The 13907-nt window shown below is 40.1% G+C and overlaps 1 protein-coding gene across 2 annotated transcripts in view; it reads right to left on the bottom strand.

Moving 5' to 3' along the window:
• The window catches only part of arhgef10 (Rho guanine nucleotide exchange factor (GEF) 10), a 48524-nt gene that overhangs the window by 15721 nt on the left and 18896 nt on the right, over window positions 1-13907 (bottom strand). For both annotated transcript variants that reach the window (XM_079262098.1, XM_079262099.1), the window contains 9 exons: window positions 13255-13425; window positions 12504-12649; window positions 11749-11933; window positions 5760-5875; window positions 4372-4499; window positions 3184-3284; window positions 2931-3052; window positions 772-858; window positions 180-403 (listed from right to left, as the gene is read on the bottom strand). In XM_079262098.1, the coding sequence (XP_079118224.1) occupies window positions 180-403; window positions 772-858; window positions 2931-3052; window positions 3184-3284; window positions 4372-4499; window positions 5760-5875; window positions 11749-11933; window positions 12504-12649; window positions 13255-13425 (1280 nt within the window). The remainder of the gene's footprint in view (window positions 1-179; window positions 404-771; window positions 859-2930; window positions 3053-3183; window positions 3285-4371; window positions 4500-5759; window positions 5876-11748; window positions 11934-12503; window positions 12650-13254; window positions 13426-13907) is intronic.

Here is a 13907-nt window from a genome sequence, read left to right as displayed (position 1 = left end):
ATTAGTAGGAAAAAAAAAAAATTATGTCACACTATTTCATACTATACAGTTTCTAACATCTTTAAGTGAAATGAAATGTGCCCAATAATTAAGATATAACAGTTTTTTTAATCAAATTAAACTTGTTTCTTTAGTTTTCCTAGAGTTCATGGTTAGTTATCATGAAGATATGTCTGTACCTGCCCTCCTCCATGCCTAAGCAGACAGTGGGAGTATCACTGGCCTTCGAGGTAACGTGGTTGTTCTCAGAAGGTTTTTCGCTATTCTCCTGAAGTTGTTCTGTTGGAACGTAGGTCATGCAGAGGATCCGAGACTCCACGTTGAAACACTCTGTTACTTTAGGGCTGGAGTTCTGCATAGCTACTATAGCTATCTGACCCATCTGGTTGGTGCAACTTGCAACCTGAACAAAAATAATGAATCTGGTGTTTTTATTTAATTAACATGATAAATAATGTAAGAATTCACAGATACGGAGCAACTGACACAAAGACAAGTACATTATGTGACATTATTTGTTATTATATGTAAAAAACATATAGCGTGGCGTTCTCAACAGATATGAACGTATTTTTGCATGAACAGCAAATAATCTTAAGCTAAAATATCTACATTAATGTTAGACCCACGGTAGAACTCCTGCATAATTACATTTATTTAAGAACAAAAATATCAAACACTTTGTCATAAAATCTAGTTACTTTTTTGTCTTTTTTTAAATGTGAGCCCCAATATTAGTTTTTATTTGTAACATTTAGGAAGATGTTTCACCCAGACACATCCGTGGCCAACGACGGGACTGTCAGCTGTGCTCTCTGTGTTGATGTGAGGTTCTGGATTGTGAACAGCACATTCCACCTGCCATATAACACAAAGAGAGGTGATGAATAATAAGAACGTGCATTTGGTCACCACTAAAGAAGTCATACTAAATAAAGATATTGTCAACTTTAAACTTCCTCAACGAAGCTGAGGTCTGCTGATGCAAACAGACTAATGGAAGACACTTAGTTCTATTACATCAGCTGATAACAAAGATCGATGCACAATTTGGCTCAAATCTGTGTCAATTCAAACTAAGAGGAATTGATGACAAGATTTAGAAGATCAAAATAAAAATGGCCCGTACGGGGATCGAACCCGCGACCTTGGCGTTATTAGCACCACGCTCTAACCAACTGAGCTAACCGGCCAACATACGCTATAATTCCTCCACGTCCAGAGTGACTCAGTACTGGTTAGACGAGTATGTTGCATAACTTCCCTCCATTCCACAAACAGCTGTGTTGCAAACAGACTGACTGTTCCACTCCATAAATACTGAGATAAATCAGGGCTGAACTCACTCTGTTCAAGTGTTATTTCAGCTGAGCTGAGGTGTAAATGAAGCTTCACAGAGTCTGTGATTAGCACATCATATTTCCTCTTACTACATAACATTAACAGGCCATCACTTCATACTTTAACAGCATTTGTTACAAAGCAGCAAAAGAAGGAAAAGTTTAGTTAACAATAACATTAGCAATAAACATTAACACTATTCTGAGCTAACTAGATCATGAATGAATCCCAATGCACGTCAATGCATTGCTAATAGATACGTCTGTATCATACATCATAGGGCTGGGCGATATGACGATATACATCATTTGGACAATAGAAAATGTGTATCGTTTGATATGAGGCTCTATTGTTTACACCACAATAAGGTGATTTACTGCAGTATTTTATGTCAAGATGCACTATATTGCAGCGCGCATACTGTAAACAAACATGGAGAAAGACAGTAACAGATGCATCTCAGAGCAGGATTCACTAACAGATGACCAGCCAACCCAAACTGATGAACTTGTTCATAAAAGAGGGGAAATCTGTCGCATGGATGCGGTTTGGATATAAAAAGACTAACGTGGAACCGACAACAGACTAGCACATAGTCCCGACAAAGGACTCCGACACAATTAACTCATTTTACCACCTGCGCAAGAATCAGGACAAAGAATACAGAATAAAGAATAGAGTCAACGAGCAAACGCCGCAAAAGCAGCGTCAAGTGGTGGCAAAAGCTCATAATAAACTCCCAACGCAATCGCTGCAATCGGCATTTACCTGTGAAACGCCATACAGCCATAGTTCCCGCAGACAGAAGATCACTGCTGTCGTTGCCAAGCACATCTGACACATAACTGATGAATGACTTAAAATTACACAAACAATTTTATATTGACACGGAGATGTTATGGGGGTACAAAATGAGCTGTATCAGGATTTGAGATTTTGGTCATATCGCCCAGCCCTACTACATTAGCTATTCTATTCTATTCTATTCTATTCTATAGTCATTAAGCAGACGCTTTTATCCAAAGCAACTTAAATTGTTCTTACTCTCCTATGTAAGTGCAAAATCAAACAGCAGAGCAATTCAAATGTTTTTTCAGTGCATCAGACAGGTGATGCAATACCTACAGGGAAAATTAATGTTTTAATATAAATATATTTCTACCAGTTTCCAAAAACTAAAAGCATCCTATAAGTTCACAGAGATTCAAATCATCAGCAGCTCAGCATAGCTCTGATACAACTGGAAATGTTCAGTAATGTGAACCTACAAAAGAGAGATCTGGGGGAAAAAACACACACACACACACACACACACACACACACACACACACACACACACACACACACACACACACACACACACACACACACACACACACACACACACACACACACACACACACACACACACACACACACAATATGTCCCTTTTATATAAAAAAAAGATTATATAACATTCTGTTCACTTGGGCCACTTGGGCGGCTTGAGCTGTGTGTGCAAACTTGAGCCTGAACAACCAGTGCCACCTGTCATCTACCTGGTTAGTGCATTCTTTAAACAATATAAAGATAAATGAAATAAACCCACCTTAAACTCTTGTAGTTTGGACATAACGACGGGCATTTGTCGAAGCAGGAGAGGGTGTTTCTGCTTTTTCATCTGATTTCCATCATCTTCTGCAAAGAACCAGCCCTGCAGGTTGTCCTCGTCTGACACAACAGCACAGTTCAGATAAATATGGAAATATGAACAGAACATTATATCTCATTAATGTATTCAAACAGAAATGGGAAACAAATGCAGAAAAAAAGACATGAAAATACCAGGAAAATAACTGTACCTAGAGCCAGTTTAGCCATCTGCAAGTTACTGATCCAAGACTGCTTGATGGCTGGGCTGAGAGTATTGAAGACTGCACTGAAGTATGTGAGTTTACCAGTTCTGCCAAAAGAAAAGGCAAAACAAAAACACATAGTAATGAAAAATGAAAAGAAGCTCTTTATTATTAGGATCTACTGCTTAACAGGAACACTATGAGCAGAATTAAGGCCTGATGTGATGTAAACTCAACCATAATGTCAGTCTGATGGAGCCATTGGCTGCTTGGAATCTTAAATGAATGTTTTACAGTCTAAAACTCAATATCTAGCACTCTTGATAAAAACTGGTCACTGATTAGTTCAGGTTAAACCTAACTTCCTGATACCATCAGATAATTAAAAAAGCCTTAATCTTTGCTGGAATGCAGTCTCGAAGTTGAACAAGTCTTACTGGTTCATGCAGACTGAAGAGATACAGTGCGACACAGGTCAATGCCAATTATTGCTTGTATAGACAACTTGTGTAGACAACTTGTGTAGTCATCATGTGTGTGACTGCTGTGGTCTGCTGAGTGTGTTGACATGTGTGTAATGCATCACTCTTGTCACCGACTGGTGGTGAGAAGTGTTGGGTTTTGCCATGGAGCGATCAAGCGAGAAAGGAGGGAAGCACAGCTGCTTTTCCAAACATAACCGTGGATAATCTCCGCAGTTAAATGCAGAAGAGATGAGTAATGGAGTCAGGACAAGACATACAGAAAGAGAAGCAAAACACCCTTATTGTCATGGAGAATGTGGAAGAGCCAAAACAAGAGGCACCCTTGGGGATCCATGTGCAGACTTTAATAGGAAGTGTGTTAATGTGTAACATGGGTATTTGTGTTCAGCGGCAGCTGGGCAGACAGGCTGCAAACACTGATGTGCTTTTCCTCTCTTGTGATTCATGCCTGCGATTAGAGCTGGTGGAGAAACGTCAAATATCCAAATGTGCTCTAATGTTGTCTCATTAAGCTGTATGCATACAGGAAGGGTGGGGGGGATATATGTGGGGGAGCAGGTTAAAAGGGGATAAAGACAATTCTAGGTTAAACAACATTTCAGGTTTAAAGCCTGAGACAAGAGAGTGATGTTATTTATTTTAAGCATGATGAGCCAAAGCAAGTTAAAGATGGGGGAGGGAAAAAAAAAAAACCCCAAAAAAACCATACTTATCCTGTTTGCCAGGCAGCTGGAGTTGGATCCTGCACCGGTCAGCCGCCCTGATCTCCTCTTCCTTTTTCAGTATCAGCCTCTGGAGACCTGATACCCAGTCCTGAGCCACGGTAGGATTTACGTTCTGTAGAAAACAATATTGCAGGAAAGAAAAACAGAAGCCGTAATATTAAGGAGAAGTATTGAGAGGAGGAGAAAGAAGGAAAGGACAAAGCAGTGGAATGCGAAGAATCAAAGCATCACCAAACTTTTTCAGATCAAACTGAAGCTGAATCTTCAGAGAACCTGTTGTGCATACTGTCATCTACATTGAGTGACACAGTACAGCCAACAACAAATGCCATCAGCCCAGTAGAAAATGCATGGTATGTATAGGTACTGTGTTGGTTAGCAGCATTTTGGCTATAAATGGTATTTATTGAGCTATTTTTAACATTCTTTGTTCATTAAATCAACAAAAAAATGCATCATGGTACTGAATCAACATAAAAACAGCAAACTCAAGCTAGATTGTCCCGTAACTCTCAGCGGATTTGTTTAAATGACAAAGGATTGGCCCGTAGGATTCTCATTCCAGTGTCATAACTAATATCTTCACCTCTCAAAATTTTATGAAAAAGATTCACGTAAAGCCTCCCATAGCAGATTTATAACTGGAGTACTGTTTGTAACATTTAGCTTTTCTTGCTCTTGTACAAGTTCTGCCTCTTCTTTCTTTCTTTCTTTTCCCTTTGCCTCTGCGTCAGTCTCCATCTCTCCTTCAACCTACTGAGACACACGTCTCTCTGAGAGAGCCTCTCCATTTTTATGCCTCCCACTCTGCTTCTGACAGACCCACCACCACAGCATAAACACAGCCTAACTTAAGCATGCTATGCTTCACTAGCACAGGCAGTCCTGTGTAGACACATGATTTGACAGCCTTGAATGATGCAAATCAGGACTTAAAGGTGGAGTATATAAGATTTTCAATATTTTCAAAATAAATTAACTAATAAAATAACTCCAATCATAATTAGATAGTTTTTTTTAAACATGTAGGTTCCAGTCTGTCCATATTTGATGCGTTATTAAATTAGAAGTTTAATTAATGACAAATACCCTTCTTAAATGTTTGCCTACCAGTAAAAAAATGTGCTTTTTGTCATTAATTAAACTTGTAATTTAATAACACATCAAATATGGACAGACTGGAACCTTGGGGTTAACATGATGGGCGTAATCTAGCCCGTTAATTTAATTACATCACAATAAATCTCAGTCTCATTCTTTACATTTATGATGACTTAAACTAATGAATTAACATCAGTTATGGGTAAGTGATGAATATAACCACTGATGTGGCTTAAACTTGGTGTTGATGTTCAGTGCTGTTATACGGTACCTGGTAGTTCCCTTTGAGGCTGCTGATCATAGAGGAGATCTGGTTGACCAAACTCAGATCATGGATTAGGTTTTGCAGATCTTGGTACAGCTGACCAGGGCCCATGTACAGCTTGTCTACACACAAAGATAACACTCTTAAAAGTCATTCACATATTATACGCCCTCAGAAATTTAAAAATGAAAGTGCTGGAAGATTCAAAACTTAATCATATCTTGGCCCCATTTTCTATTTACAAATTCAGTGCTGGGAAGTGAAAAAGCTAATCTATCTGGCATCGTGAAGTCTGAGCTGTGGACAGGTGTCAGAGGCAGCGACGAGGAAGGTCAGTCTGATGAGAGCAGCAGTTAATAATGGGACAAAGATCAATAAAGGGGAATCGTTTGGTTTCCCACAGGCAGCCGTGAAAGCTCTGTAAACGTGCCAGTGACTTTCACTCATGTCCTTTCTTGTTCACAAAAATGCTAATATCCACTGTTAGCTTTCAGAGGCCAGCTTTGGTTTGCATATATAATGCTTCTTTTTTCTTTTTCCTTTAACTATCAGCAAGTGTGTGTCAAGTAAACACTTCTCTCTCTTTATATACTTATAAAGATTGTTCTCAAGGGATGTGCTGAGAATAATTCATGTGTTGTCAATAAGTATTAAGAGAAAACAACCACCTGACTGGTGCACCTAGTAAATATTAAAATCTGTCTTTTTTGCTCTCTCACACAAACACTAATAAATTCATAAAGTTTAAGAGTATTTCTTTTCATTTTTCCTAAATTAAATGAATACTTGATTGTGTATTTACCAGTACTTCATAGTACAAAAACGCGATAAATTCAATAAAAACCTTCATAATTTTGTACCAGGTTAAGTGAGGTGACCAGCTGTCTGGTTGCGCCTTAAAATTAGTGGTTCTGGGTGAGAAAATAGGAGTATTTCTCTCATGTCTGCACACATCCACAAGTGACCAAACCAGAAAATGATGGAATTGTAAGAAATGCATTCAGGTGAATGAGCAATAATTATTTAATGAAAGCTGGCTCTGAAGTAACGATACGGCACCCTGGGACCGATGTCAGGTCAGTCAGACAGGTACCACTTTTCAGGGATTACAAACTGCCCATGACCACTTGTGAAACAGATATGAGCATGCATCACAAACCAGTGCCATGGGAAGAACAGCAGGCCAGTTTGTACAGTTATGACACATCACCTTTGTCCTGGTTGGTTGGTTTCACAGAGTTTTCTGCCTTGTTTTGTTCCCAAGAGTGAATTATTTTCCCTTCACATAAAATTCTGTTCAGATTAATGTTTTGCATCTATCTAAAACATATTCCTGAAAGACAAGAACTGGACATTGTATGTATTTATTTGAACCATTTAGAGCAGCACAATGGGACAACTGGAGAAACGTCTTCCAGCGAGCGAATGTTGCTAAACGACAACTGATTCAAGTCATTTGTTCAAGCAGCTCATTTAACAAGGACAAAAAAAAAAAAAAAGGTCAATTCTGGCTGCAGAAGAAGAAGGCTGTCCAGGGTGTACATCACGGAACAGACAGTTAAACATCAACAGTCTTTGGCACTAAAATGCCTGCTCTCTTTTCCCTCATTGTTTTCTGTAATTATCACAAAGTCTGACCGGTGTCTCCATGACAACCCAGTCCAGTTCTGTCCTGAAGGTCTGGCTCACTCAGCACTCAGGGGAATCCTTATCTTCATTTCTACTTTGCCAAACGCTGCATTTGTAGGAAGTTTCTGAGATTCTTCATGAGTTTTTCTCCAAATGGCAACTCACATTTTTATGTTTACACACGCAAGAGCACAACAGCTAAGCTTCCTTGTGCACACTGGTAGGTTTTTGGGTAATATTGATGCTTTAATGGCCAGCAACTTTCTGTTATATTTATGGCAGTGGATCAAATAATAGTTTCCAAAATCATACAGTATGATCCTTAACCAGTCACAATATTAAAGGTCTGGAGCAAAAAGCTAAATAAACGTGTGTTAGATATATCAAGAGTAGGATGTGGATCAGGATCTGAGTGGATGGTGTTTTGAGTTTAATCCCATCAGGCATTTAGAATCAATTATTTATCTGGTGTTTTAAAAGCGCAATGAATTGTGTCTAATGGGACTCTGTGGTATAAGAAATGTCCTCCTCTCAGCTTCAATGAAAAGAAACCCAACACAGGATCATATAAATCTATAGTTGCAAAGCTTTACACCATCCTTTCTTGTTTATTACCTGCATTACCATCTAAGCATAGTGATGAATACAATCCAACCATCACAAGAGTGACCATTCCCACATACTAGACAGGCTCTGTGTAACCCATTGCAACTGGGATCCAGCTTTCTGAACGGCTCTTTGTGTGAGAGCCAAATGCTAAGAGTTTTCTAACAAAGCAGTCCTGGGAGCATCCTCAGAGTCAGACTAGTCATCCCAGCAATTACACACTTTCCAAAAAACAAATAATATAGCTGCAAATTAAACACAGCGTGTGAGAGCAGCAGGGAGACGTAACTTGAAATGACTGGTCTGCATGGTGGTCTGATTGCTACGCTGCATGCAGATGAACTAAACAGAGAGGCAGAGAGGTGACATCATATGCTGGAGAGCCTTTTCAATGCCTTCTAGCTGGCTGATCCCTGAACTGCTGTTGGCTGAAGGCAGACAACTAACTATTCTTTCCACTTGCTAAAAGTTCCTGGACAACACACAAGTTTGCAGTACACACATCCTCAAATATGCACAGATGCTTTGAATAAAATAAAAAAAAAGGAAGATAACTATGTTAATGCTGATTTGCTGACAGACACAAAACCCAGACAAAAGATGTAATCGATCTTTTTGAAGCAATGTGGTGACACGCTGAACTTCCACAATGTCTAATTTCACTGCACTCTGCAGAGAACATTACACTGCAACCCATATGGCCTTCCTCAGGCCTTATGGGTGATACACACTTGTTTCACTACAGCAGGTTTAAGATGAGGTTCTGAACCTGCCTATCAGCCTCAGCTTTGAGAAAACCCTACAGTCAGATGGACCAGATGTTACTCAGGCCTGTTTGAGCCATCTGTTAACATACACTGATTTAACGGCGGGTCTGACGGTTTGGCTCGGTGAAGTACAGGCAGAGTGATGCAGCTGACATGAGATGAGATGATGCAGAAACAACACGCCAAATTAAATCAAATTAAATGAGAAGTAAAACATTAAGAAGGTTTGAAAACAAAGGAAGTAAACATCACTGCACTGAGAGATGGGAACAAATGGGAGCTAACCCTGGACTATAACCGAACAGGCTTTTAGTCATCAAACTGATATTTAGCTGCCTGTTGCAACACGTAGACACATTGTAAGATTTATTTGAAGATGGAGACGACACCTTGTAGAATAAACAGAAGATTGGGAAACGTACAATAGAAACTGAAAATGGGGAAGTATTCGTGAGCCACAGAGGACACTATGTAATTTAGTGGTAGCAATTCCAGCCCGTTGCCGTTGGCAACTAAAAGTGTGAGCCTTTGACCTCTGTTTGAACACTCATAACCTTTGACACACCAGAAATAAGACATTATCAAAGCTACTCCACAGATTGCCTTGACAGAAACACATGAACACACAAAACAAATCCTAGAATAAAAACTGCAGCGCTGTGACCACAAAATCATACACTCTCTCTCCCCTCATGTTTGTCTGATCTAGGCCTTTTAAAGTGGCCGAGCAGCTGTGTGTGACAGTGGAAAACCCAGTGGAAAAACTGAAATCACTGAACTCTGCACCCAGTAGACACAACGACCACAGAGAGAAAAAATATACAGGGACTGGAAGGTTTGTGCAGGACAGATAAAATTTATTATCTGAATCTTATTGATCTTTTCTTTTACTTTAAAAAATTTAAGCTTTCTTAATTTGATATGAAAAGTATTTTGAAAAAAAACCCCAACTATATATATATATATATATATATATATATATATATATACATACACACATACATGTTACTTTAGTGTTCCCTTTATTTTTTTCCCATAGTGTATGTGTGTGTGTGTATATATATATATATATATATATATATATATATATATATATATATATATATATATATATATATATATATATATATATAATTATATATTTATCATCATCATCATTATATTATTATTATTAATATATATATATATATATATATATATATATATATATATATATATATAATATATATATATATATATATATACACACACACACACACACACACACACACACACACACACTGTGGAAAAAAATAAAGGGAACACTAAAGTAACATGTGGTAGATCTGAATGAATGACATATTTTTATTTAATACTTTGTTCTTTCCAGAGTTGAATGTGCTGACAACAGAATCACACAAAAATTATCATTGAAAATCAAAAGTATCAACCCATGGAGGTCTGGATTTGTAGTTACACTCAAAATGAAAGTGGAAAAACACACTACAGGCTGATCCGACTTTGATGTAATGTCCTTTAAACAAGTCAAAATGAGGCTCAGTAGTGCATGCCTGTATGACCTCCCTACAACGCCTGGGCATGCTCCTGATGAGGCGGCGGATGTCCTCCTGAGGGATCTCCTCCCAGACCTGGACTATAGCATCCGCCAACTCCTGGACAGTCTATGATGCAACGTGGCGTTGGTGGATGGAGCGAGACATGATGTCCCAGATGTGCTCAATTGGATTCAGGCCTGGGGAACGGGCGGGCCAGTACATAACATCAATGCCTTCATGTTGCAGGAACTGCTGACACACTCCAGCCCCATGAGGTCTAGCATTGTCTTGCATTAGGGGGAACCCAGGGCCAACCGCACCAGCATATGGTCCCACAAGTGGTCTGAGGATCTCATCTCGGTACCTAATGGCAGTCAGGCTACCTCTGGCGAGCACATGGAGGGCTGTGTGGCCCTCCAAAGAAATACCACCCCACACCATTACTGATCCACTCCCAAACCGGTCATGCTGGAGGATGTTGCAGGCAGCAGAACGTTCTCCAGTGTCTCCTGACATCTGTCACATGTGCTCAGTGTCAACCTGCTTTCATCTGTGAAGAGCACAGGGCGCCAGTGGCGAATTTGCCAATCTTGGTGTTCTATGGCAAATGCCTAACGTCCTGCACGGTGTTGGGCTGTAAACACAACCCCCACCGGTGGACGTCGAGCTCTCATACCACCCTCATGGAGTCTGTTTCTGACTGTTTGAGCAGACACATGCACATTTGTGGCCTGCTGGAGCTCATTTTGCAGGGCTCTAGCAGTGCTCCTCCTGTTCCTCCTTGCACAAAGAAGGAAGTAGCGGTCCTGCTGCTGGGTTGTTGCCCTCCCAGGGCCTCCTCCACGTCTCCTGGTGTACTGGCCTGTCTCCTGGTAGCACCTCCATGCTCTGAATACTACGCAGACAGACACAGCAAACCTTCTTGCCACCACTCTCATTGATGTGCCTCCTGGATGAGCTGCACTACCTGAGCCACTTGTGTGGGTTGTAGACTCCGTCTCATGCTACCACTAGAGTGAAAGCACCGCCAGCATTCAAAAGTGACCAAAACATCAGCCAGAAAGCATCGGAACTGACAAGTGGTCTGTGGTCACCACCTGCAGAACCACTCCTGCATTGGGTGTGTCTTTCCAACTGGGTATAATTTTCACCTGTTGTCTATTCCATTTGCACAACAGCATGTGAAACTGGTCGTCAGTCAGTGTTGCTTCCTAAGTGTACAGTTCAGTTTCACATCAGTGTGGTTGACTTGGAGTTACATTGTGTTGTTTAGGTGTTCCCTTTATTTTTTTGAGCAGTATATATCTATATAATTTTTTTTAATTAAACTCTACTAACTAATAATGTTGATATATTCTACCCTTCTAGCCCTGGACTTTACCAGTTCACAAAGAGAATAAATATGTGAGAAACTTGAAGCTGTCTGAAACAGACTAAGAATGACATTGTGTTTCATACTTGGCTTAGCATTGATGACCACTTTCTCTCCAGAATGAGGGGCTGGGTAGCGGCTGCTGTCGGCCACGTCCTCACTGGATCCGAACTCTAGCACCTCCACAAAGCTCAAGGGCACACTCCACTTTAAAAGGAATTTCTGGTCAACTGGAGTGTTTCCACTACCACTCCCACTGCCATCCTGACATCTGGACAGAGCAAAAGGAAGGAGGAAGGTCACATCAGCAAACAGCTCTGATTGATGATGTTCACTTGTTAAATGGAGTAAACATGTAAGAAAACTCACATTCATCCCCAAAATCCATGTTTAAAACACAAAGGAGGACAACACTTTTTTTTTTTTTGGCATGTCAAAGCCCATTTGTCAGACTGAGCATGTGGTGACCAACATGATACAATTACAGGGACAGGAGTCAGGCTGAAAGTCCTTGGTATGGGATTCTCTGTCACTTGTGGTTAAAAAGCAACCCAGCGAGTAAATTTGGCCTGAGACTCGCTGTGGTCAAGCAACCCCCAGGACATCAGTTATTGTGCAGTGTTTACTGGCAGTCTCCTTAAATATTTGCACATTTTAATTCAGTTTAGGCTCCACTTGAAAAAGTGCAGCACAATTATAAACTTTCATACAACAATGACTGACTAACTAACTGTAAGCCAAGAGGGAGAGTACAGAGCCTTCATCTCCAGAAAACAAACAAAAAAAAAAGTGCAAATGAAGGGAAAGAATAACAACAGGTCTGGATTGTGGTCTGTCTCACCGGATATTAGGTGTGGCACACATGAGCACGTCATTTAGAAGGAAGAGCCGTCGCTCCTTGGTTTTGATGATTTCACCACGCTCATTGTAGACCGTCTCCACCATGTCGTCAGAACGGATCAGGTAGCGGCTGCCATTACTCAGAAGCTAGAGACGAAGAAAAGACAAGTCAGTGGAATCCCTAAATAACGTTTGCTTGAGTAATCTGTAAACAGCAGCTAAGAGAAGAAAAATAAAGAAAAAGTCATATTTTATTGGGCTTTACTGGTTCATTTCCCTCATGCTTCCATACATTTCCTATACTGCTTCTGTGGAAGTGCTCATTTTGGATAACTGTATATAAGTTAGTGGCTGTGACTAATTAAAGCCTATGAGGAACAAAACCCCACCGCTCCATGCAGGGTATCCTTTAAATCTGTGTGTATGGATGCCAATGAAGGTGGCTGCAGACAGACAAATAATTACACCATGGGGATGACTGGTGTTTGGTGCTCGCGTCATCCTGTTCTAAAAATACAACAATCTGTCAGGAGAGTATTTTGCAGAAACTGAAACATAAAGTTCCTGATGGCCGTCCACATAGCGACAAAGACAAACTTCTAATCGTACTTTAAAAGGATAAAACAACACCAACAAAACTGCAAGCTGACAAGAGCAGAAGGAACTTTCAACGATTAGATTGTAGAACGTTATGACTATTATAACAAGCTCTAAAATAATTACAGCACAGCCCCCAACGGAAAGGAGCAAACCTTATTGAGGTAGCGTTCGTTCATAGCCTTTGCAATATGGCGGATCTCACAGCGCTGGTCAGCTTCCCTCTTCCTTTCGTTGAGCTTTTCAGCCAGCGTTTCCAGTTCAGTCAGCGCCATCTGCAAGGGCAGACGGTCTGCATGACCCACTGGTGTGTTCTTCAGCATGTCCTGATGTGGATGAGAGAAATCAAGCTCAAATGAATAAAATAAAAAAGCATGTCTATGACTCCATGTATCTGCAGTCTCCAACAATATCTGATGAAATCCTGCTCCTTAACTTATCAAACATTTATGTTCATTTAACACAAATCTGCATGATTAATGAGGATTTAAACATTCTTTGTATCATGAATGTTAGTATTAGGCTAAATCAACTGATATTTGTGGCTACTGATCACAGATATATATTTGAAAGAGAAAAAACCCCTGTGATCCAAATTGTCTGTGACAAGAGACACAGTCAGAATAAAAGCAGAATAAAAAAAAAAAATCAAGGGTACTGAAAGCAGAGATGAAAGAAATGAGGAAACCATGTCCCTTCAGAGCAACTCCCCTGCCATTTGGCCCTAAAAAAAAGTGTCCTCATTTCTGTGTAAACTACTCCCTCTGCTGGTGAGTGCATACACTACACTGCCACCTGCTTTTTACAT

This window comes from Telmatherina bonti (assembly GCF_933228915.1).
Source record: "Telmatherina bonti genome assembly, chromosome: 22".
NCBI classification, from domain to species: Eukaryota; Metazoa; Chordata; class Actinopteri; order Atheriniformes; family Telmatherinidae; genus Telmatherina; species Telmatherina bonti.
This window is presented reverse-complemented; position numbering and strand designations above follow the sequence as displayed.